The 23,753-nt window shown below is 44.3% G+C and overlaps 1 protein-coding gene across 1 annotated transcript; it reads left to right on the plus strand.

The window, feature by feature from the left end:
- Positions 1-4,811: 4,811 nt before the first annotated feature.
- LOC6507025 (titin) lies at positions 4,812-23,717 on the plus strand. Its single transcript, XM_032454208.2, has 7 exons — positions 4,812-5,022; positions 7,600-7,963; positions 11,856-12,027; positions 12,405-12,536; positions 18,316-22,145; positions 22,207-22,759; positions 22,819-23,717. The coding sequence occupies exons 2-7, from the start codon at positions 7,922-7,924 to the stop codon at positions 22,887-22,889; spliced, it is 4,800 nt and encodes a 1,599-aa protein (XP_032310099.1). The 5' UTR covers positions 4,812-5,022; positions 7,600-7,921; the 3' UTR covers positions 22,890-23,717.
- The last annotated feature ends 36 nt before the right edge of the window (positions 23,718-23,753 follow it).

Below are 23,753 nucleotides of genomic sequence, written 5' to 3' on the forward strand. Positions count from 1 at the left end.
GTCTGACATTATTCAATCGCTGGCGATAGAAAGCGTGCGGATGGAACAGTTCTGAGGAGCAACACCTGAAAAACCGCAAGAGCCACAAGATGAGATTTCACCTGTGTTTTCAACTATGCATTTTAATGATCGGTTTTCGTTTCGATGTAGCTTCAACATCAGCAGCAGTAGAAGCAAAAGCAAGAGCAACAGCAGCAACGGATGCCAATGCAACTGCTCTCCATTTATTGGATACCCATGGCACTAAACCGCATGTTCGCCCAATTGCAGTTTCCATTTTCCAATTGCGCCAAATCAAGTCGTAAAAATATTCATCTGGGCAAATCGTTTTCTAATGGTCTGTCATTTTAATTAAAGTCGACTTAGTATGCCACTGGCATACTGGCACTACTATTCCCCATACCCAAAGACTTCCTTCGTTCGCACTAGAAATTGCTCATACGCCCCATTTGCTATTTTTTTTCTTTTTTTTTTGCAGTCTCGTATGTGCGTTTCTGCATCTGGAGAGAGAGAGAGCAGTTTTGATTGACATTTCCTAATGCCTCAAACGCAATGACTTTCTAAGGATACTAAAATGCCAAATAAAATGCAAATTTAAGTTTCACCTTGGCCTTTCATAAATTAAATCGGAATGTTACGATTCCTTCGATGAAAAACCATATATCACAATAAAAGAAGCAGACCTCCCGAAAGCATTCCTCTAATGAATTTACGATCTGTCTTGGCCAGTTCTCAGGCAATTTCTTCCCGTTCGCCATTTGGCCATTTGAGGTCTTCATCGCGGGCTTCCAACAATTGCCTGGCTGCCTGTTGGGCTTCCCAGTTCTTGGCCAGCACCGGCATGGCTTTCAGCTTTCAGCTTCCATCTCCTGATCCAGCAATAGCCATGGTGCATGTCAGTGGGTTGGTTTGAGGCCAACTGCTACTTACGACTGCCCGACGACTGGCCATAATATGTAATTTCAATGATTTGCATACAAAACACTTTTCACCAAACCCAAATGAAAGAGCCAGCAATCCAGAGCTCCATGGCATAGGAGCTCCATAGCTCCAGAACTCAACATAGAGCTCCAGAAGATCGCCGAAGCCAGGCCATGGAATTGGCATGGACAAACAAACACGTTAAATACTTCCGCGTTCGCGTTCGCTTTGCTCCGATGTGGATTGGCAATGGGAATGGTTATAGGGATGGGTTGGGGGTTTTGGCAGTGGCATGAGGATGGGGATGGAGACTCCACCCTTTCTCTTGCCCACTTCTGGCTCTCAAAAAAAAAAATATTCATATTTGTCACGAAGCCAAATTCTCAAACAAGCTACACCTAGAAAAAAATCGAAGAAAAGTTAATGGAATGGATATGATGAAGTCTTAAGTTTAATGATTATTTTAAGGATTAAAAATTGTATTGTCCTTAGAGAAAGCATATCGAATATCTTTATTGATTACCCAGATCCTGGTTTTCTGACTGTGTAGAGCCTAGTCCAGGGAATGGGGCTGTCATGTGGCCCAAGCCAAGCCCAGTTCCTGGACACCAGAATGGGGCCAACCTAATGGAGGACGCTGTCCGGGCAGCTGCGTGCGATTCTGCGAAAGTCGAAAAATTATAATAACCAGTTTGGTCTGCTATTTTTTTTTTGTCTTATTTTATTTTTCGTTTTCTGCCAAAACCTTCGTTCAATGACCCGACAGGGATAGGGCCCGAAGATGGGCTGGAATATGACCAGAAAAGAATCATTGAAAGGCAACTACCCGGTGGGTTCTCCGTCTCCGATGCAGCGGATTCTGCGGCGAAAGTTGATCGGGAAAAATGAGATGGAGAGCGATCCCCGAAAATAAAAAACGAAATATCTGCAAGCTTGGCGCAAAAGCAACCTTCATTTAGATTTAACGAGATATTGGACAGAAGTTGGTAAAAAGGTACGGCGGGCAATGGGACCGGCGACCGGCGACCGGCGACGGACTGCCTTTCCTTTGGCACATGGCCGCAAAACTGCAATAAACCAAAATACCGTCAGTGGCCCAAAACTGAACAAACAGCAGCAGAATGTATATATTTTTTTTTTTTTGGCTTTGGTTTTGGTTTTTTTGGGCTCTTGTGTGTGTCTTCTGTTGAAGAAAAATTCCAAAAGCAAATCCATTTTGTTCCGACTTTCATTTTGGAGCGGCAAGCGGTGCACAGTTTGAAGACAATTGTATAAATGAAAGTTTAAGATCTCCGGCGGCAACTGTTTTTCGGGGGGAGGCAGGCCTGCATATGTGTTTGTAGGGCAGCCCCAGACGGAGATCATACATGCTATATAGATGGGGGGCAGCAGAGGCGTGGCAGCCGCAACAGGTCCACTCTCGAGATCAATAGCAACAACAGTACTAGCAACAACTATGAAAGACCTGGCACGTGTTGCCCCGAGAGCAAAGCAAAAGCACTTTTTCAATTGTTCACCACTCGGCGATGATCGTGGAAATGATAATGATGCCACTGCCGATATTGCTACTGCTTCTCGTTGTTGTTGTTGTTGTTGGTGGTGGTGTTGCTGCGACTTCGACTGCCACTGCCACAGCCATTGCCACAACAACCACTGATGATGATGAACATTTCTCCGGTGCAGTGTCTTCGACTTTGCTACGATTTCGATTTACTTTTGCTTTTCATTGTTCCTAATGCGATGATGGAGAAGTAGCTGCCGGAGAGTAGCTGCCGGGGAGATGCCGGCATTTTTCGAAGCATTAATAACAATTTTATGGTTTTCAACACAAAATAGAGCCCAACATCGGAAACTTTTCTATCTGCAGCCGTTTCTCAGAAATCGCTTCAAATATTTGCACAAACTCACCATTATATAACGTAATTGTTTTTCGCTTAATTTTTGGCAAATTATGAAAATAATTGTGGGAACTTAGAGGTTGAATTTCATTATTATTTATTAAACAACAATATTTAAGCTAAAAATAGTTGTTGCCTTGCAGAAGGTTAAAGACTTTCCTTAAGTTTTTTTTTCCTTACAAACATAATCTCTCTGTCACTTCCTCGATCTTAAATTGATTGATTCCGTTGACTCTGGGTTCCATTGCTCCCGCCCAAAAGCAAAAAAAAATGGGGAAAAAAAACCAAAATCAGAATTAAGAAAGCAACCGTGGACAATCAGTATCAATTATGACCAGGTTCCCATACAACCAACCCATCCACATCTATATTCTCAAATTATATGTGATTTCGATTCGGGACAATCAACTCTATATTCTTTTTTCGCTTTTTTTTTGGCGAAGGAGGGTGCTCTGCTTCCGGTGCTTGAAATAAATCTTCAAATTAAGATGCTGTCTTCCAGAAAATGCTCGAAAATCGAAGCAATTTTTTAGTTTTTGTCTTGGAGAGAATGAGAAAAACAAAGAGGGCACAGATATAAAATTGAATGTGAAATCAAAAACGATCAAAAGCGTTTTGAAGTGACCACTTGCCACAATATGCGATGTCTACACCCAGCTTCAGTAATTCTTTTGAGTTCGTGGGTAGTTATTAAAGTTTATCAAACAAAATTAGTCCAACAATTTACAAGGCAAATTAATAAAACTAGTAGCTTACTTAAATATTAATTCTTTTAAACAAATTCTTGTATAGTTTTTATCTTAAACTTTTTAGTCTACCCTCTGATTAAATCTGACAGCAGGCAAACAGTTTGTTTAAAATGAACTCAAATGCGAAAATTACACCCCAAGCGACCAATTTAAAACCATTAAATTATAATTTTAAACTTTAAAGAGCTCGAACGACTTAAGGAGAGGGCAGCCACAGCATTATTCAATTAGGGAAGACGCATTTGTATAGTTTTTTCGGTTTAAGGCAAATGGAGTGCGTTGAATCTGACCATTTTATCCATCTACCATCCCCATTCATTGCCCCACACACTCTGGAAATTATTCTTAACATTTCGCAAGCCGATTTCAGTTGCTTTATTTTACTTATTGCGGTTGCAACACGATTTCAAGACTTTAACAGGCGGAAGTCAGTGAACAAAATAGTTACTACAGATGGTATTCCTTACAGTGGATGGTGAGTCTCTTTTTATTAAGGATTTCTTCTATCAGGTTTTCATAAATTTTTTTAAATTTAAGGCAAGTTTCTGTCTCTCTGATTTTATGAGAATAATGATAGACATGACAACTATAAATAATAAGAATAAAAATGGGTAATTCATCATAGTATCATACCTGATTTAATTCAATAATATATTGTATATAACATAAAAAATATATTATTTTGATCTTTTATCAGAATATAGACTGTAAAATAAAACGGTTTCATTTCGATGCAAGTGCAGTGGCTGGGCAAGCTGGGCAGCTGAGATTCAGATCCCACCGATCCCAATCCCCATTCCCGATTCCCGAGTGTAGGTGTTCAAACGATTCGCCGTTTATCTCTCTTAATCTAAGCCTGAGCTGGAGCCTGGTCCTGAGCCTTCGCACTCTCCCGCAGACCTGACACTCATAATTAAAGAAACAAATAAAGCAGATCTGGCAGAGCCGAGCGCATGTGCAGCAGCGGTCACATTTGCATATGAAGCAGCAACATCAGCAGCTGCAGCAGAAACACCAGCAACAGCAACAACATGAGGCAGCTGAGACGTCGGCACTTGTCGTGTCTAAGAAAGCTTCGCTGACTTTGCCTTGACTTTGAGTCTTCCGAAGAAACCAAAAGAAGCCGAAGAAAGCTTTCGACGTCGACGCCGCTGCCCATGTAACCGCTTCGTGTTGCTGTTGTTGTTGGTGTTGCTGCTGCTGCTGCTGATGTTGCTGCTGCTGCTGTAGCTGCTGCTAGTTCTTTAAGTCCGTGGATGGCTGGCTCCTCTTCAGTTCGTGGCTGACCATCGTTACGTGCGGACGTGCCCAGCTCAGCTCAGCTCATCTCCGAGTGATGTGGCTGCACTTAGCTATCCATTGACTAAAATTCACAAAATAATATTTCCTCAAAACTGACAAAAAGTGTCGCGTCGCGTGTGCTTTACTAAAAAATAATTACAAATACCTAAACGGTAGCTAACAAATTTTATTAAAATACAAAATTAAATCAACCGGAAAAAAGGAAATAATAATAATAATATTGGCCATGAGATCCTGGCCAAAAAGCAAGGATTTCTAGTTTGGATTGAATTTTTGGATTTAGTTTTGGAATTGGACTAAGGCGCGGCCATCGGATCGGTGGTGTGTGATTTCTGTTCTCTTCCACTTTGCCTCCACACACAAACAAAACGCCGAGCGTAAGGAAAACAAACAAACAAACCGAAAAGCCAAGCAACCGACCAACAAACAAACAGCAAGCGGCCGCCAGATAGACAAACATACATGGGAAGGCAGTCAAGTGAAGACAGTTCTCCTCTTAGTCCCAAGTCCGCAGTCCGCAATCCTCAGTTTCCCAGTCCGCAGTCCCCAATCCCCAAACCCCCAAACCCCAATCCCCCAAAGACCCCATGTCGCCGTGTCTCTCCTGTCCAGTTTGCTGGAGATGCGGTTGGAGATGCAGTTGCAGTTTGCAGTGCCACTGCCACTGCCAGATGCAGATGCACCCAAAGCCAGTCCAGCTTCAGATTCAGTTGCACAAGCACACACACATGGAAAAAAAATATATCATTTGGATCGGGGAATGCGAAATTTCCGGATTCCAAACATTTTACACCTTTTTTGTTATTAATAACTTGGTAATATCCATCCATTGGCATCTGAAGTATGCCTGGCTGATTTTCTAATTGATGTGTTAAGAATCGAGCTTTTTAGCTTCACTGGGATTTATGAATTATGTTTTTTATAATTTGATTAATATTTATACGAAATTACTTTACAAAAAAGCTGAAATCTTTTGAGAAAAATATTAAATTGTTAAAAATAGTCTTGCTTAAACAAAAGTTCCTTTTACCTTGCTATTGTTTTGGAATATATATTTTAAAAATTTTCCTCTGTGCATAACTCAACCACACATGTTAGGTGGTGCTTTGGTGGTTCTTGCCGCCATATTGGGTGCATAACGGTGCAAGAATCGCGCTGCTTTTTACCTTGTGTCTGAGTGTCTGAGTGTCTTGGTCGGAGATTCAACCAGAGCCGAGTCGAGCCAAGCCACAGCCCGGGCTTAAGTTTTGAGTCTAAGTCGGAGTGGGTTCTGTGTGTGCATGTGCATTGATGACGACCCAGCGACCGATAGACGCAAGCGCAAAAACCGCAAACAAAAACTAAAATAAAAAAGAATAAATAAAATAAAAATAAAAACGTAGACTCAGAGTCCAAGCCAAAGCCTCAATCTCAACGATTGCCAGCCCAGCACTTTGCACATGCTGCCGATCGATGGCGGAAAATGAGTATCTCCCCAGCTGACTGGGTCAAAAAATTGAGCCGGTCAATTGCCCCGACACGCCCCCCAAGACAGCAATAGCCCCTTGGCTAATCAAAAGCAAATAAGCACAAAGAACTTTGGCAGAAAGAGGGAATTTTATAATAATAAATTAGAAGAGTTCCTTAAAATTATTGCCTAAGTTTGTAGTTTTTGTTAGCAAAGAAAAGTTCAGAATCTCTTTCAATATTTTATATTTTAAATACCATCTAGCCCCTCATATTATTATTTTTTTAAGTGCACTGACTAGTTCTCAGGCCATTTCACCTTAGACCAATTTAAATCGAACTCTTAAGCCCTTCTTCATTGTCAGCTCCGGTTTCCCTTCCCTTTTTTTTCCTCATTTTTTATTAAGTTATAAAAATGCTGGAGTTAGTAGATGTTTTATATCAGCCTTTTTTTTCTTTCTCAGCCGCCTAACGGTAATGCCCTAGAGCGCCACATTCTCAATTCTCAGACCCAGACTAAGACCAAGACCAAGACCAAGGGGAAGACCCAGACCCAGTCTCGAATCTTGGGCCCAGACTCATGCATTGCAATAAAATGAAATTTTATAACAGCGAGGCAGTGGCAGTGGCTGAGGCAGCGGCAACAAAAACGTTACCCAAATTCCGAATAAAAAAATAAAAAAATAACAAGACACACAAAAATAAAAAAACGAAGGAAAACAGAGCAAGCAGGCGAGCGAGCGAGAGGCAGAGACAGACAAAGGTCGTCACAGCAAGTGAAAATAGCAAAAAGACAAAAAAAAGTGGGCAGCCGTAGGAAAAAAAAAATAACATAAACGGAATACGTTTTAGGGCTTAGACAGCGGCGCGTTGGCTCAGGTGCTTCAGGTGTTAATTTCCCATTTTCGGATTTTCAGATTTTCGGCTTTTTGGCTTTTCGGTCAGTTTCCGAGTTCGTTGCCTAAGTCATTCGTTTTTAAAGTGGAGCGACAGCCGAGCCGCTCGAATGCGCCCATTGAATGCGAATGAGGGGCGTGTGAGCCGCAAGCCGGCCGGTTTGCTTTTAACCACAGCAACTGCAAAATAATAAAACACAAATTATTATTATTATTTCCCTTTTTTTTTTGGTTCTCTTACTGGGGCGCATTTCCTTTGGCCCACAAAACACAAAAAAAAAAACACAAAAATCAAAAGAAAAAACGTTTTCGTTTCGTTTTTGACCCCTAGAGTTCAAAGTTTAAGTCAAGTCTAGCCTCTCAAAAACCCGTAACTCCTTTCCACAGCATAAAACATATATTAACGACTGCAACGAGAGGAATAACAACAGCAACGGCAACACAGCAACTTGGCAACAAAAAAATAAACCTTTGGCAGGAAAGCAGCTGAAAATAAACAACAAAAACCAGAGGAAAATACCGAAATCCACAAAAACATACAAAAGCAGGGAAAAGACCATAGAGAAAAGCCTTCCCAGGGCAGCTTCTTGGAGCTTCAGAAGCGGCATTGCTGCCGAAAGCAGCAACCGCAGCAGCAACAGCAGCAGCAGCAGCAACATCAACAATCGAAACATCAGCAACCAAATCGAGAAAGCAACCTGCGATCGCAATGCTCAATGGAAATACTTTTACGGTTAAGCGGCTCTTAGCGGTAAGTAAAACCCATCTCCCAATACCCTCGAATCATCAATCCAACAATCCAACCAACCATCCATCCAACCTCCCCCATTCAAAAATCATTTGGGGCGTTGCCAATTCAAATTGCTCCAAAAATATCGAAAAAGACAAGAGCCAGAAACGGCGGCAATAGAAGCTGCCAAAAAGTAAATGTTTGTCACCTGGTCAGCCCCATTGTTGAGCACTTTTTCGCTTTCTTAAACAAAAGTTCCATTTTTTTGGCACAATTTATATTTATGATGGCTTTTTATTTTTCGTTGTTGCTCGTGGCGTGGGCTGATCGTGGGCCGCTTTTCACTCCGAATGGCGTGAACTGAGCGTGTATGCCTTTAAAGAGCTGTGAAGTCGGCCATTGGGTCAAATTGTAGCTGATAGATGGATAGGCAGGCGTCGAAGATCATGCCGGAGAAGTCGGGGCCTGCGTCCCGGACCCGGCTGGGGGTCGGCCGCTTCTCGCACTTCTGCCTGCCGCTGAGTAATGTGGGCAAATTAATCTAATAAAAGGTGGGAGTTTTTCCCTTTTGAAATCTTGGCAAACGGCAAAAAGCGAAAAAAAAAAATCACCATCACAAGATGGAGCATTAAGTTTAGTGAATTATTTGCTTCATAAAATTTCATTGCCCGGCACTTAATCATTATTACTGCGGGAAGAGTCATTACGGCGGTGGCTATGGGAACTAGTTTGCCTATTAATAGATGCTTCTATTGAATCTCTGGGCTATATATGGATTCTAGGAAGAGGCCAGAAAAGAAAGGAAGTTTGAGTTAATCATACTATTCATTTCTTTTAACATCTTTTATGAAAGTTTTTTAGTATTTCTTTTTATAGATCTGCTTTGAAAAAGATTTCTAGATTTTATTACATTTTTTCATAAAATATCTCTCGGTTTATTGATTTTTATTTTCCCATCTAATATTTTTTGTTATTTATACCTCTCAGCTAATTGAATCTAAGCCTGGCCATAACCTATTCGCCGAGGGCTGCCGGGAAAGAAAATCTCTTGGCCAACAAACAATTTATCCATTTTGATGTTGTTTGTTATTATTTTCCGTAGGCCGCTGCCCTCGGCCGGCCCATTCAACCCATTTCAAGCTCAAGCTCAAGCTCAAGCTCAAGATAAAGCCAGAACGGACACGGGGCACCTGGGCACTCCTGCATTTGGTCTGCCGGTTAAAGGTCAGCAGACGGTCTGGCGCCGGACGATCATTAAAAAAGTACGAAAGTAATTTGTAAAACACGAAAAATTATTTATTTTTTTTTTTTTTGCCCGATGCCGCTGATGCTGCAACGGCTGCTCTGGCTTGCTGTTCTTTTACGATTCTAAATTACAATGACTGCAGCTCTCGGCCAGAAAATGCCACTGCAACGGGTCTTCATTAGCACAGAGAGATGCCGTAGATGCCGTACAATCTGTAGAAATTCTCCGGCCCGTCCCGGCCTGGCCTGGTCTGGCCGTAAACCCCAAAAACAGAAAAATAAATAAGCCGAGTCAGTTCGCCCCCCTTGATGAATGGGGTTTTGGCAGCTCCATAGCTCTAAAGACCATCTGCAGGAAACATTTTGCCAAGATAGTTTTTATACTTTTTTTTTTTGCTGTTTGTTTTTTTGTGGCTTCTATGCATTCGGAAGACGAATGACCGGGAGGAGGATTACAAATAGCCGGGTGGACACGGTCTGACGGTTATTAGCCTCCCTCTTTACTCTCCTGCAACCAAAAAAAAAACGAAGCTTCTTCTCCCTGGACTCTGGCTTGGACAATCCCTTTTCAAAAAAAACAGAAACAAGCCAACATTAACTTACTACTTGGCCTTTATTTATTGGGTCAAATCAGAGCCCCACACTCACACTCACTCTTAATGGTCAACAACCATTCTCCATTCCATGAGTATCTTGTATCTATATCTCGTGCTCAAAAGCCACTCGAAAGCGTAATTAAACAATTTCTTCCCTGTTTATTGACATTTTATTGATGCCGTTTGTTGAGTGGAGTTTGAACGGTTTCATTTCGTTTGTGGGGCCACTATCTTCTCGATACTTTTCCCCATTCGATTCGAGAGATCTTGTTTGTATTGTTGCTCTCCAAGATACCAAGATACCTCAGCTCTGAATGGAAATGGAAATGGTTTGAGGGTTTGCTTTGGGCCATGAGTGTTGTTTTGACTAGACAAGCATCGAATGAGTAGCGAAATGATCTCGAAACCCATAGAAGAAACACCTTTGAATGGGGATTACAGATTTGCTTTGTTTATTTACTTTTATTTGAATAGTTTTTAAAGTGCTTTGAGTTTGTTTTCTCAAAAAAAAAAAAGAAAACATCAATTAGAGTTGCATTTTGTATCTCTAATTAAGTAGAATTTGGAAAGTGGTAATATTTATATCTTTTCAACCAATTTATTTCAGAGATTCCTCTTTTAATTGCCAAATTTTCTTGACCAGAATTTTCACATGACCACAATCACATTTATCACAATCAAGGCAACAAAATGTGACTTGCAATGCCAAAAAAGTTGCCTTCCACCAAACGATTCTAACTGTTGTTTTAATGTCTTAACTTGTACAATTTGCCAAAGAGATTTAAGCCAACTTTAAAGCCAACTCTCTGGGCAGGGTGGCTTGTCTTGCGTGACTGTGGAATTGGAATCCAAATCGTAGAGTTCTTACCAATTAACAGAGACTCGGGGAATACCCCCGACTAACTTTATGTAATCATTGGTTTTAATGCGTTAACAAATTCAAGCCGAAGGTGGGGGAGTTAGTACCGTTTCGCCATATGCAAAAGGCCAGAACGACTACAAAAAAAAGAAGTCGAAAACCCAGTTAGATAATACCGAAGGCAGAGTCAGAGTCAGGGCCGTAATTAATGGCGTGTGGCGCTCATTCGCGATGAGCAGAAAGTCCATTGCACTCTCTGGGATATGTATCTGTATCTGTAACTGGGCTGGCCGCAAAATTCAGTTTATTTATTAGCCAGATTCTAACTGAAAAAAAGCGAGAAGGAGAACCCAAACATGCCCAAAAAACATACACGAACAGCACTTGGCAGTATATTTTCCGTTCGTTATTCTCTGTGTTTTTTTGTTCTTCTTATTTTTATTTTTTTAATTATAGATCCTACTACTGCTCCACCTTGAGAGGTTGGGGCGTGTGTGTTCGGTGTGTTCAGGCAACTGTTAATTTTGTCTTACAACTCCCGGGCTCGGGGTATCGTTTGGTAGCATCTGATATAACATTAACTGTGTCTGCGTCAAACTAAAAACCAAAAAGCCCGCGTCGAGATACACATAGATACACAGATACATCGGTTAGGTAGCTGTAAGATACACTTACACACATCGCACTTCATTCATAAGAGAGCCGCCAGCCGGCCAGCTCTTGATATGATCCACTACGATTAACTTAAGATTTTACGGTTTTTGTTTCTTTGTCGGGGCGAACGGAGAACGAAGAGATCTCGTGGTCTCGGGCAATTTGTTTGGCAATATAACAAGATCTGGTCAAGACTGTGCCGGCCAATTTGTTGGCTCATTTGGGTTAGGGTCTTATGCCTGATTTAATCACGGCTTATGCAAAGCCAGCCGGCTAATTGAAAGAATAAAGTGATGCAATAAATACCAGATCAGAGATCTGTTTGTCGGAGGAAGAGGGTCTTTAAATCATTTCAGAGTTTGAAAATGATTAGGTCTTTAATGGGTGCTCTAGAACGCAAAGTGGAGTGCATGGAATCTAAATGCAAATCAGTTTAAATTAAGGTAAACCATGGGGGTTTTGGATTGATTAACAAGCCAATTTAATGGCAATTTTTTTAGATTTAGGGCAACCCCATAACCCTATTCTTAACTAATCCATTTCTTTTGATATCTTTTAGCTGCTGATCATCTTCACAGTGGTGGAAGCCAGTCGAGCCCTGGAATTGGGGGACAAGTGCCAGCATGACATGGACTGTACGGACTTCATCAAGGGCAGCAGCTGCTCCGCCCTGGGATACTGCGAGTGCGCCCCCTACTTCGTCCAGTTGAATTCCAAACGCTGTTTGTCATGTAAGTAGGCAAAGTCAATCTTTGGCTAACCCCAAAAGTGGGAGTACAGAATGTTTGCCGGGCAAACAATGGGCGGAGATATCTGTGTTGTGTGTGTTTGTCCACAAAAGAACCGTTACCTGCACTCAACACAACTCTTTAGACATTCTCTCTGGCATTACACAGAAAACAAATATTGGACAATATTATTTTAAGGGTGATATTTCAAATGAAAATCTTCACATTCTTAAGATAAATGCTCTCTTAAATAATAAGTTTTGTCCATCTAAACTTGAAGTAATTGCCTTAGAGATCAACTGTTATTATTTCTACTGATTAACCATAATTTTGTACTAATGATGGACATTTCGTGTACTTTTTAACTTGGCCAACAACAGCCCAGCTACTTGGCGGCGACTGCCAACTGAGCGAACAGTGCTCGATGAAGGTGGCCAACAGCAGCTGCCTGGACGGAGCCTGTCGGTGCGTCGAGGGATTCTTGCAGTTCCGCAAGCACACCTGTCTGGGACGTAAGTATCTGGCAACAGCCACTCCCGGCCAGCTCTTGTGGCCCTAATCCATGGACAGATTGCATGGCATCCCTCCATCACAACAAAACCCAACACACTATACTAGATACAATTCTAAATTATATCATTAACATGTTTTATGGTGCGGTGTTTGGTGAATTGTACGACAATAAACGAACGACAGCTTACTAATAATCCCCACTCTGATTGCTTATCATTTCTTGTATTCCTCTGGAATGTCACGCAATGCAACTTCACTCTGCAACATTTTATTTACTCGTTTTTTTTCTGATCTGTTCCTGTTTGTCGTTCGTTAACACTTTTCTGTGGCACTGAGATTTTTCCTTTTCGTAAGCCGCTTGACACTGGCAATTAACATGGGCATAACAATAGCATCGCCAATGGAAATAACAATAACAATGAAAATGCCCCAGCCTAACAAGACAATCGTGTCACTAATTATACGCATAATTGGTTAATTTTCCAAGAACTGGCTAACAACCTGGCCAGAAGACCCATCCACTGGCAGAGAGCCACTGCAGAACACGTTAAAATGTAAAATGTAAATGTTTGGCTCCACCACAGCTTCGATCTCTCGACCTGGGACGTTTTTTTTTTTTGGTTTGGAGGAGGGCTTGTGTTTGTTTGTGTTTCGTATCTGTATGTTTTTTTTTTTGTTTGTTTCTTTGCCTGTGTTTTTTTCTGCAGAGCGATGTGTGAAAGATACACTTCGAGATGCTGGCCGCCAAGCCGAAGATGCAACTACATTTTCCCTGTGGGCAGGGCTCTGGCCTAAAAGCCTGTGACTCACTTTAAGTTCTTTCCAAATAAATCAAGTTGTTGGCCACTGGCCAGTGATTCATTCAGTGACTCACCTGGAAAGGGCTATTATTTTCTCTCACAAAATATATAAATTTTAGATAAGATTTTGGGAGTGACTTGAGTTTGAGATAAAAAGAGTTTTATGGTTTGATAAATCAAAGAATATGAGAGATTTTAATTTTCTGTTAAGAGAAAGTAATTTTTTAGTTCGTTATAATATATTTTATTAAAAAACGAAGTGAATAGTTAACTTCCAAAATCTCCTTATCCAAATCTTAGAAATAAAACATCTGCCAGCCCTGCAAAGATAACCATCTGGTTTGGAATTCGGTTCACTTCCTTTTGGCACATTGGCGCCAAGTGGCGTTAATCTGATTAGAATGTTGGCTAGAATCGAGAGGCCATATGGCCTAAGGGGTTAAGACCCCCCCTTGTTCTGAGCTTCCCTTAACCCCTCCCGGCCGTCAGGTGGCATTTGTTTGAACACGCCAAAAGCAGAGCAATGAGGCACGATCGTGGACATGTTGCCACTGCAACTGGTGCAGTTCGTGTTATTGCCATTCACCTGACTTTCCACAGGAAAAAATAGGATACTATAATAGAATATAGATATTTTTTTGAAATAAATATTGTAACTACTTAAAGTTTAAATACCAAAAAAAAAGACTTCATGACCTCAGGAGCATTTCATAGCTTTTTAGCTACTTTTAAAACCCAAAGTATAATAGTATTCTCTAAGTTATAGTATCCCCCAGTTACCTCCAACTTTCCGATTTAATTATACGACTTAAGAACTCAATATATATGAGCCAGTGGGCGTGGCAGGACAGCTGCTTGAGAGTAAGCTCGATGTTTAATTAAACGTAGTTGTAATGACAAAAGTCTATGGCCGAGGAGGAGGAGCTGGTCATGACTGAGAATTTAAATGGAGGAGAGTAGGAATCAGGTGTATCTGTGGCAAGTGCAAGAAGTGGCAACCCGAGGCCGAGGCATTCAGGCAGAGTCATTTATGAGATACTTTCACCAAAAACACAATAAAAGAAAGAGGAGAAGAAGGCGAGCGGGCAAGAGAGCGGTCTGAACCTTTCACCAGACACATCCTGGCAGGGCCCAAAGCATCCTACCTCTTCCCCCTTAGTAGTCTAGCCCCTCTGACCACCCCTCTCCTTTGATTTGTATCTATAGGATCTTGGCTATTTTACATGGCTAATTGCCTCGACTAACGTAATTAAATTGCACTGATTAGCCGCCAATGCAATAGAAAGTTCATGAAAGTCCACTTAGTTCTCAGTGAGAAAGAGACAGAACAACAGAGATAAACAGAGACAGGAGAAGAATGGTAGAAGAAAGACTCAAAGATGGATCGCTGGAATTCTCTGTGAAAGAAAAGCCACAAAACTTTTGTATGCAGTTGACAAAAATTTTGCACACATATCTGTGTTTTTTTTTTTTTTTTGGGGATTGGCCATTCACTTTATCCTATAGCCATCTCTTTTAGTTTCTCTAGCCTTGTCTCTGTCTCTGCTCCCCCTGTATCTGTCTCTGTCTTTAGCGGGTCAAGTGAAGCAAGTGGTGTGCCAGATTTTGTGAGCTTGTCAGGCTTTCCCTGGCTGGCTAACACACACAGTACCCAGCAACTTCTTCCAGTTTCCCATGCACCTTAACCCATCCGAGCCCAAGCCCATTTCGGGATCGGTTCTTATGGCCATCTTGTTCTTATGCCAGATAAGTTTTGGCCTGGAAGCTTAACGAGCCTCCACAATGGCCACTTCCTCTCATCGTCGGCGATCTTTATGAGTTATGAGAATCTTTATGCACACATATGACAAGTCCAGTAAAGAACTCTACTCTACTCCACTCTCCTCGTTTTACGTGATGCTGGAAAAAGTATGCCAAATATATATATACTTATATATATATATCGCAGATAATGAACCGATAGCCCAGACAACACATGAGGCACAGAAACGGACAGAACGGTGGAAGCTGCAACTGTTAGGCCAAATCGAGATGCAGATCTTCGGCATACAATGTTGCAGGAAAAGTGAACAGCTGTGAGGTGGATAAAATGGAAATACACAGAGGGAAATTTAGGCAACTAGGCAAAAATATTAAAAGGTTTAAAAAAATTAATTATTGCCAGACTTCCCATTATATAAGCCATAGGAAATCTCCCAGTCACTCTTGGGAGCCTAGCTCACTTTCTTTCAACCTCAACACCTTCGCAAAACCAAAAAAACAGGGAAAATACTTTCCATTGCGACACTTGCCACCAAAAAAGCAGAGTCCCAAAAATGGGGAAAAACGAGGAAAAAAGAGCTAAGAAAACACCTTAAGCAAAGCCACCGAAAAAATTCCATTTCATTTCGCGTGACCCACAAACTCAGCCACTCAAACTGTGTTAATTTGCGGCTAGAAACAAAAAAAAAAAAAAAAGAAATAATATACGAAAACTGAAAAAATACTTCTTGAATGGCCATTTCAAACTAAATTGCGCCAAATGCCAAATTGCATGCAAATTATGTGGAACAGGCATTTGGCCAACTTCCGCCTAAAAAAACCGAAAAATTATAATGGTAATAATAATGAAAGAAGAGCCGTCAAGTAAGTCCGTATTTGCCATTTCCATAAAATGCAAATAGCTTCAATTAATAAACCCATCCTCTATGAATTTTGATGCGTTCTATTGTTATTTCGCTTTTTTTTTATTTGTGTCGCAATTGGCAAAGGCCTAATGAAAGTTGGCGGCATAAATAGACTTATTATAGCCACAGGAATGCTGCCACAGATGCCAGATACATTTGTATCTATATCTGTTGCTGTATCTGTATCTGTGCGTGCCAAGGCAGTTGACACAGTTTTGCAATTCCGGCCACCGGCGGTGACTTAAACAAAGACAACAAACTAAGGAAGCTGCGATTTAATTTATGCTGATTTCGATGGAAATTATTGTTTATGATGCGAACGAACACCCCGCCGCGCATCCAACAGACACACAAACAGATCCGCTGAGCAATTTTCACACGCGTCGCTCTCTAGGAGCACTAGAAGATCTCTTCCAGCCAGGCAGATCTCCTCCAGCTAGTTTAGCCGTAATCGAAGTGGGTTAGGTTACCAGTTGCAGTCGTGCAGCAATTCGCATTGCATGCAACCTGTCACACCAGCAGCACGGCGGCCAGTGGAGAGACCTCCGGAGTGGGGCGGGTCTGTTTGGGGCCATTGCTAAGTGGCCGTGGCATTGGCCCCCAGCCGATCGATCATCGTTTTTGGCCGGCACAGAGGCGTCGCCATATGACCAAAACGGGCAAATATATGTCCAGAGAAAAAAAAATATTTATTAGAGATAAAAGATGAAGTTTAGGAAGTTGGGAAGTTTTCGAGATAATTCCAGGAGAAAGACTTTTGATATCTTTAATTAAATCTTTAGAAATTCCATTGCCATCTTAGTAATTCTACATTTTTGTTCGCTGTGTAATCCAGCATCTTAGGTTGTTATATAAAAGTGAAAGATGAGGCCAACCATTGGGGTCTTAGCCCCCATTCCCGCCTTTTATATCTTCCTTCTGCAAGTTGATTCCATATTGGTGTCAAACTTGCGGCAAGATACGTTTGAGGCACTCGCATTTCGAATAGAAATGGCCATGACAATGACAATCCGAGAATCAGAGATCCAGAGAGAGACACTGCCAGTGTCATTGGTGGTGCATTCGTTAAGTATACGCCATGATGGCCCCGGACTTCATAGCTCCGAAATCCAACCGGTTCCCCCAAAGGAGTCTCTTGTGAAATGCCGACAGAATGCTTTTGTGGCCGAAATTCCCGCGAGAAAATCATGTCTTCAGATAAAGGGTATACAGATTTATGATCGCTCAGGTTCAGGCTCAAGTTGGAGATACAAATCCAATTGAATCCCACGAGGGGGAAATGAAACTCTGCCCAGACACTGCCCAAAGGGCAACTGCAGGTGGCTTGGATACAACTTGGCCAGGCTAGGCCAGGCTAGGCTTGGCTAGTGAAATGGTAAATGGCATGTCGCCAGTTGCAAGTTGCTAGCTGCCAGTTGCTAGTTGCAAGTTGCAAGTTGCAAGTTGCAAGTTTGCTGGCGAAGCCAAAAACGAAACAAGTGAAAACAAGTCAGGAAAGTGGGTCAGAGCTGAGATTCCAGCGGAGGACAGTACGGTGGCAGACACGCAGGTGGCTCAGCTCAGCCCCAGTTGGGTTGCAGCTTGCAAGTTGCAAGTTTTCAGTTGCATTTGCAGTCGCCAGTTATCGGCGAGTGGAATGCTGATGAGGAACGGTAATGGGAATGGGCGACGTCACCGACGACGATGTTTTAGCGTCATCCTCGGGTTCCATTCTACCTATCTCTTTCGTTCTGTTTCTCTATCCCTTTCTTTACTATTTTTTTTTCACAGAAAAATAAATATTTTAATTAAATGACAAATTAAACAACAAATTCCTTAAAGGTGTTCTATAAGTAATAGATCTCTGGCATGCCTAGACTTCTCTTATAACTTCTTTTTAGAATTTTTAGCTTCTAGAATGTAGAATTTTTTTGCGGTGTACCTGGTTCTCTGCACTTCTCTTTTGGCCATGCGTTGGGGCATGATGCAGTTGCAGTTGACTTTATTGACGGTTATTAGGCTTGTCGAAGGCGGGCTAATTTTTTGCTGTTGCATCTCCCAGTTGCCTGATTCTTCAGCTACTTCTTGGCCATGTTCTGGTGTGGCTACTCATGATGATGATGATGAGTTTTTAATATGCATTTGGTGCTTGGAGTTCGGTTTACGGTTAACTTAATAACATAACCCAACCCCCGCCCGCCTCTATAATATACACGTACACACACCTTCTGAATCTGAAACCAGAGCAGGCAAAAAGATCTCACGAGAATTTTTTTTTTGTTTTTCGCAACTTCCAATCCCTTAAAACACAAAAACAAACAACATCAAAATAGCTGCCCATCCTGGCGCCGTTTGCTACAGCCACGCCCACTGTCAAATGTTCGATACCCGCACCCACTGTGACTTCCTGATCCCGAATCTCTTCGGACGCTGCCAGTGCACGAGTCCGGCCAAGATGGTGGGTGGTCTGTGTGTCGCCCCAGCTGCGGACCAGGAGGAGCAGGCCGTCGAGAAGGTGGAGCTGCCAAGCAGTACCACCACAACCACTACAACAACGACGAGGAAGACCACCACCACTACGACAACCACAACGACACCCGCACCCACCACCGCACCGTCAACCACAACGACAACTGCTGCTCCCATTCTTCTGGAGGATGAGCTGCCAGACAGTGTGGAGGAGCAATTACTTGAGGAGGACGATGGTGAGGCCACCAAGCTGAGGCCCGAGGTCTCCGAGCTGGACAATGGCGAGAAACTGGAGGCCGTGGACATGGCTCACGAAGAAACCGAACTGACGCAACAGCAGCTGCAAGAGGAGGAGCAAAAGCACCAGGAGGAGCAACAACACCAGGTGGAGACTGAACAGCAGGTGCCAGAGCACTCCTCTCCGGATGCCACCACTGGAGTCCAGCAACTACTCACGCCCGCTGACGTGCCCACTGAGAATACGATCGCTGTGGAGCAAGAAACCGAAGTCGGACCCACCGAGGATTATCCCTACAAGATCGATGAGGAGTATACCGAGGAGCACGATAACAACAAGCCAGAACTAACCGAAGAGCAGCCAGAACACCAGCCAGAAGAATCACCTGCAGAAGGCGAAGAATTGGAGGCTTCTGGGGGCCAAGAGATCGCCTCGTCGCCCATCGTCGACGACACCATGAAATTCGATTATGAAACGCCCGTGGAGGAGCCAGAAATGGAAAAGGAGGTGTTGCCGCCGACTAATGAGGAGGTGGTGCCCATTGATGCTGAGAGCGAGGCCAATGCCGAGGATACCCCCACCGAGCCCCAGATCCAGACCCAACAGCTTGGCGATGAGGTTGAGGAGGAGGCCGAACCCGAGACATCCCAGACGGTAGCCGATGAAGAACTGATCCCAGTCGAAACCGAAAGTGTGACGAAGGCAACCGAAGCTGAAGCTGAAGTTGAAGAGGCGGAGCAGTCGGAGGATCTGGCTTCGGGGGATCATGAGCTAGAAGTGGAGCCACCCAAGCCTGAAGAGACATTGAAAATCGAAGAACCAGCCCAGGTGGCGTCGGAGAGTGAAAGCCAAGCCGTCGAGTTTGTGGAAAAACCAGAGGAGCCACAGTCCGTGCCAGAGACAGAGCCAGAGACAGAAATAGAAAAAGAAAAGGAGCAGCCGGCAGCAGCGACAGAAGCCGCAGAAGTGGAGCTGCCAGTTGAGGAAGAAGAAATCAAGCCAGCGATGGTGTCTGAAATCGATCAGGCGGAACAAAGCGCCGACATCAAGCCGACAAGTGGCGAAGATGATTTAAATGAAGCCAATCAATTAAATCAAGACCAAGTCACAGAGGCGGCGGCTGAAACGGCAGAGCCACAAGAGCCAGAAGAGCCAGCAGAGCTGGCCGAGCCGGAGGAGGTCGATGAAGAAAAAGAGCCCGAACAGGTGGTGGAAATCCATCAAGATGCAGATGAAGCCACAACAGAGAAACCAGTCCAGGCTGATGAAGAGGTGGAGTCCGAATCGGACTCAAACGCCGACTTGGAGAAGGAGGAACCGGAGGTGGCGGAGGCAATCACCGAAGCGGAGCACGAACAATTGACATACCCAACAAATGATGATGAATTGGCGCCAGTGGAAAGAGAACCAGAGCTGACCACAGAGGAACCAGAAATCGCTGAGATAACCACAGAGCTTCCAGAAGATCATGATCAAGTGAAAGAGGAGCAGGAGCATGAGCCCGAGAGGGCGGTAGAGGCAGAGGTAGAGAAAGAGATTCCGCAAGTGGAGGAGCAGACTGTTGAGGAGCCGGAGGAGGAGCAGCAGCAGGTGGAGTCCGAGGAAAATGCAAATGCAATTAAGACGCCCGAAGTGTCGGAAGCAATTGTAGAGCCGCAGGCAGAGAATGAGATCGAAGCCGTGACCGAGAAAGAGACAGAACAAGAGCCACAGACAGAGACAGAATCGGAGACAGAGGCGGAATCAGCCTCAGAGATTGAGGAACAGCAACCTGTAGAGGCAGCTACCGAGAAGATACCAGAAGAAAGACCAGAAGCGGACTCCGCCGATGATGAGGTGTTGGAGGCACACCCTGAGCCCGAAGAACTGCCAATTAAGAGCGAATCAGATATCGAACCGGAAGCCACCACTCAGGCGGAGATCGTACCAGAATCGCAACCAGAAACGGAGTCCGAGGCGCAACCAGAAACACAGGCCAGTGAAAGTGCCCAAATTCCGGAGGAGATTGCTGAACAGGACGATGAAGTGGAAGTGGAGAAAACCGAAAACGACAACATCATCCAAGGAGCTGAGCCCAATGAGGAAGAAGAAGTGATCCCAGAACCAGAAGTGGAGCAATCATCCTTGCCAGAAGCCCACGACGAGCATGAGGCTCCCGAAAAGGCTGAGGATCAGGAACAGCCCGAATCCGATGCAGATTACTTAAGCGTTGGACACACTCAGGAGGATGAGACTACCCCAGTCATCGCTGAAGCTGAGGAATCCGACAAAGTAGAGTCCACTTTGGCTCCAGAGCTGTTAGAGGCGCCAAGTGCCATTGTGAGCGATGAACAGGATGAGGAGCAGGAACACCAGAACTTCCACGAAAGCGAAAGCATTGCCGACATTCTCAGCGACCTCATGCTGGAGGGCGACAGCACTGTGCCCCCAGTGCCCTTCGGCGAGCAACCTGCTCAGACGGTGCCCATGGTGGAGGCGAACTCAGAGAACGAGGAGGAGGAGTCTCATGGCGCCATTTCTGATCTCCAAGCCGAGGCCGACGAAACCCATGATCATGTGGCAGCTGAGGAGCCTGCGGAACCTACTATTCCCGAACTGTTTGCCGAGGCAGCTAATGATGAAGAGTCGGAGCAAGAGGAGGAACAGCTGACCCCCGCTCCGGAACAGATTGAGGAAGAAGAGAAGCCAGTCGAACAGGAACAGCATGAAGAGGAAGCCGCCAAGGACGAGGAAGCCACCAAGGAAGAGGAGGCAGCCAAGGAGGAAGAGTCCGTTAAGGAGAAGGAACCTGCCAAAGAAGTTGAAACCGAAAGCATTCCCGAGGAAGCTACCACCGAAAAGGAAATCGAATCCGAAGCCGAGGCGGAACATACAGTGCTTCCCGAGGAACTGCCCTTCGATTTGGACGACCAGTCAGGTGCCATCCGTGTCAATGAACTGGAATCCGATAGCCTGGTCCTGGAATCCACCACCACGATTGATGGTCTCCAAGAACTGGAAAGCAACCACATCGAACCGGAGGAGGAAGATGAGGCGCCACAGCCCGCATCTCACACTGCTGTCCACGAGGAGGCCACTCCGAACCCTGCCGATATTGTGGAGATCACCACGCAGACCATGCTGGGCTTGGCCAGTCGTGTGACCCTCATGGAGCCAGCTGCTCCCGTTGTAACAACTCTAATGCCCCTGATGACTTCGGACGAGCCCACGCCGGAGCCCGTTGCTCCTGCTGTCATTATTCCCGTGAGCAAGCCCGGCTCGGAGCTGCGAAAGCGTGTGGATTTGGGTCTGGAGGCGGTGTCTCTGGGTCTGGCCTGCAGCAGTGATCGGCAATGCCAACTGGCTGATCCCCATACCGTGTGCAATGGACGCGGAGTCTGCGACTGCGCAGCTGGAGGAGATCAGGCAGAGCAGTGCGGTGCCGAGAGAACCGGATGCAGTCCGGGTACCTTCCAGGTAAGTCTCTAAATCAATCTTAACCAAAAAGATTTGTTTAAATAATCCGATTCCTGTCCAGTGCCGTTCGAGTGGTGTGTGCATCTCCTGGTTCTTCGTGTGCGACGGACGTGCGGACTGCAACGACGCCTCCGACGAGGAGTGCACCCACAATGCCCGCTTGAACCAGACCTGTCCGACGGAGTCCTTCCGCTGTCAGCGCAGTGGACGCTGCATCTCTAGGGCGGCCCTGTGCGACGGACGCCGCCAGTGCCCGCATGGCGAGGACGAGCTGGGCTGCGACGGCAGCGTGCGGGGTGGCAACGCCTGCCCGGAGCACACTTTCCGTTGCGGCAGCGGCGAATGCCTGCCGGAGTACGAGTACTGCAACGCCATCGTGTCCTGCAAGGACGGCAGCGATGAGCCACCTCACCTGTGTGGCTCCCGGGCCGTTCCCAACCTGTTCATGCGCCTGATCGAGGCGGGAGGTCTGTTGAGCGGCGGCGGACGGAGGGAGGCGGACGCCTACTGCCCGCACCGCTGCAGCAACGGCCTGTGCCGCTCCACAGCCATCGTCTGCTCTGGAAGGGATGGATGCGGTGATGGCACCGACGAGCAGACCTGCGCCGTATGCCGTAAGTTGTTTGTTTTTCTTATTATTATTTATTTTATTAACTTTAATTAATTAACCCAGGTTGCCCCGCACCGACTGCTGCTAGCCTGCCCGTTTATCTGGCCCGGCAACGCCCCATGCCCCTGTGGTAGGGGTGGTGATGCCACGGCACGGATTAAGGATCCACCAGGCAGCGCAGACTGACCAAGGATTTGCCAGACTTTGTTTTCCACGACCCTTCCACAACTCTATCGCTTTACCCAATCCAACAACCACATTCGAAACGATTTTGCTTAGCATTTAAGTGGATATTTACAATTTTATTTATTTATTTATTATGACTTTAGCTGTGCCCGAGCCACGCCCAATTGCCGCCTTGCTATCAAAGGCGGTCCAACCCGTTGAGCCCCCTTTGAGCCAGTGATGTTTGTCAATTGAGTGCCACTGGGCGCATCCCTAAGCCACATCCACACAGAAACACAACACAAACACACCCCCATTTCGCCCCCCATTTCGACTATTTATTCTACTCATCCTAAACCATTAAAACTATTTATTTATCCCAACAAGAATACACGAGAAAAACAAACAAAAAAAACGACAAAACAAAACAAAAAACTCAAAAATGTATCTTCATGTAGCTTAGTTTTATGAAATTTTCTAATTTATTACATAATATTATTGGCCAGGAAAACCAGTAACGATGATGCATTTCTATCGATTAATATTTTGTAAATAAGAGTAAACGTGTTCGTTGTACATGATAAACCACAATGCCTATAAAGAATCGTAGGTTATATATCTGTAGCCTGACACAGATCCGATCATATCCCTATATAGTTTATTATATGTATGAACGTGCGAGGACACTCGCACACTTTTCTCAAAGTCAAGACGCATCAAATTAAAACTAAACAACAAAAAAATAAAACAAAAATGAAATGACAATAAAAAATCTATTTTTAGATAACTATTAAAAATGATTTTGTTTTTATTTCAATTATACTTTTTACTTT

Source organism: Drosophila ananassae, chromosome 2R (assembly GCF_017639315.1).
Source record: "Drosophila ananassae strain 14024-0371.13 chromosome 2R, ASM1763931v2, whole genome shotgun sequence".
Classification (NCBI taxonomy): domain Eukaryota; kingdom Metazoa; phylum Arthropoda; class Insecta; order Diptera; family Drosophilidae; genus Drosophila; species Drosophila ananassae.

Coding starts and splice junctions, on each gene's coding strand:
- LOC6507025 (XM_032454208.2), top strand. CDS start 7,922: ATGCTCAATGGAAATACTTTTACGGTTAAGCGGCTCTTAGCG. Junction 12,537..18,315: donor CAAGCACACCTGTCTGGGAC/GTAAGTATCTGG, acceptor ACATCAAAATAG/CTGCCCATCCTGGCGCCGTT. Junction 22,146..22,206: donor GCAGTCCGGGTACCTTCCAG/GTAAGTCTCTAA, acceptor ATTCCTGTCCAG/TGCCGTTCGAGTGGTGTGTG.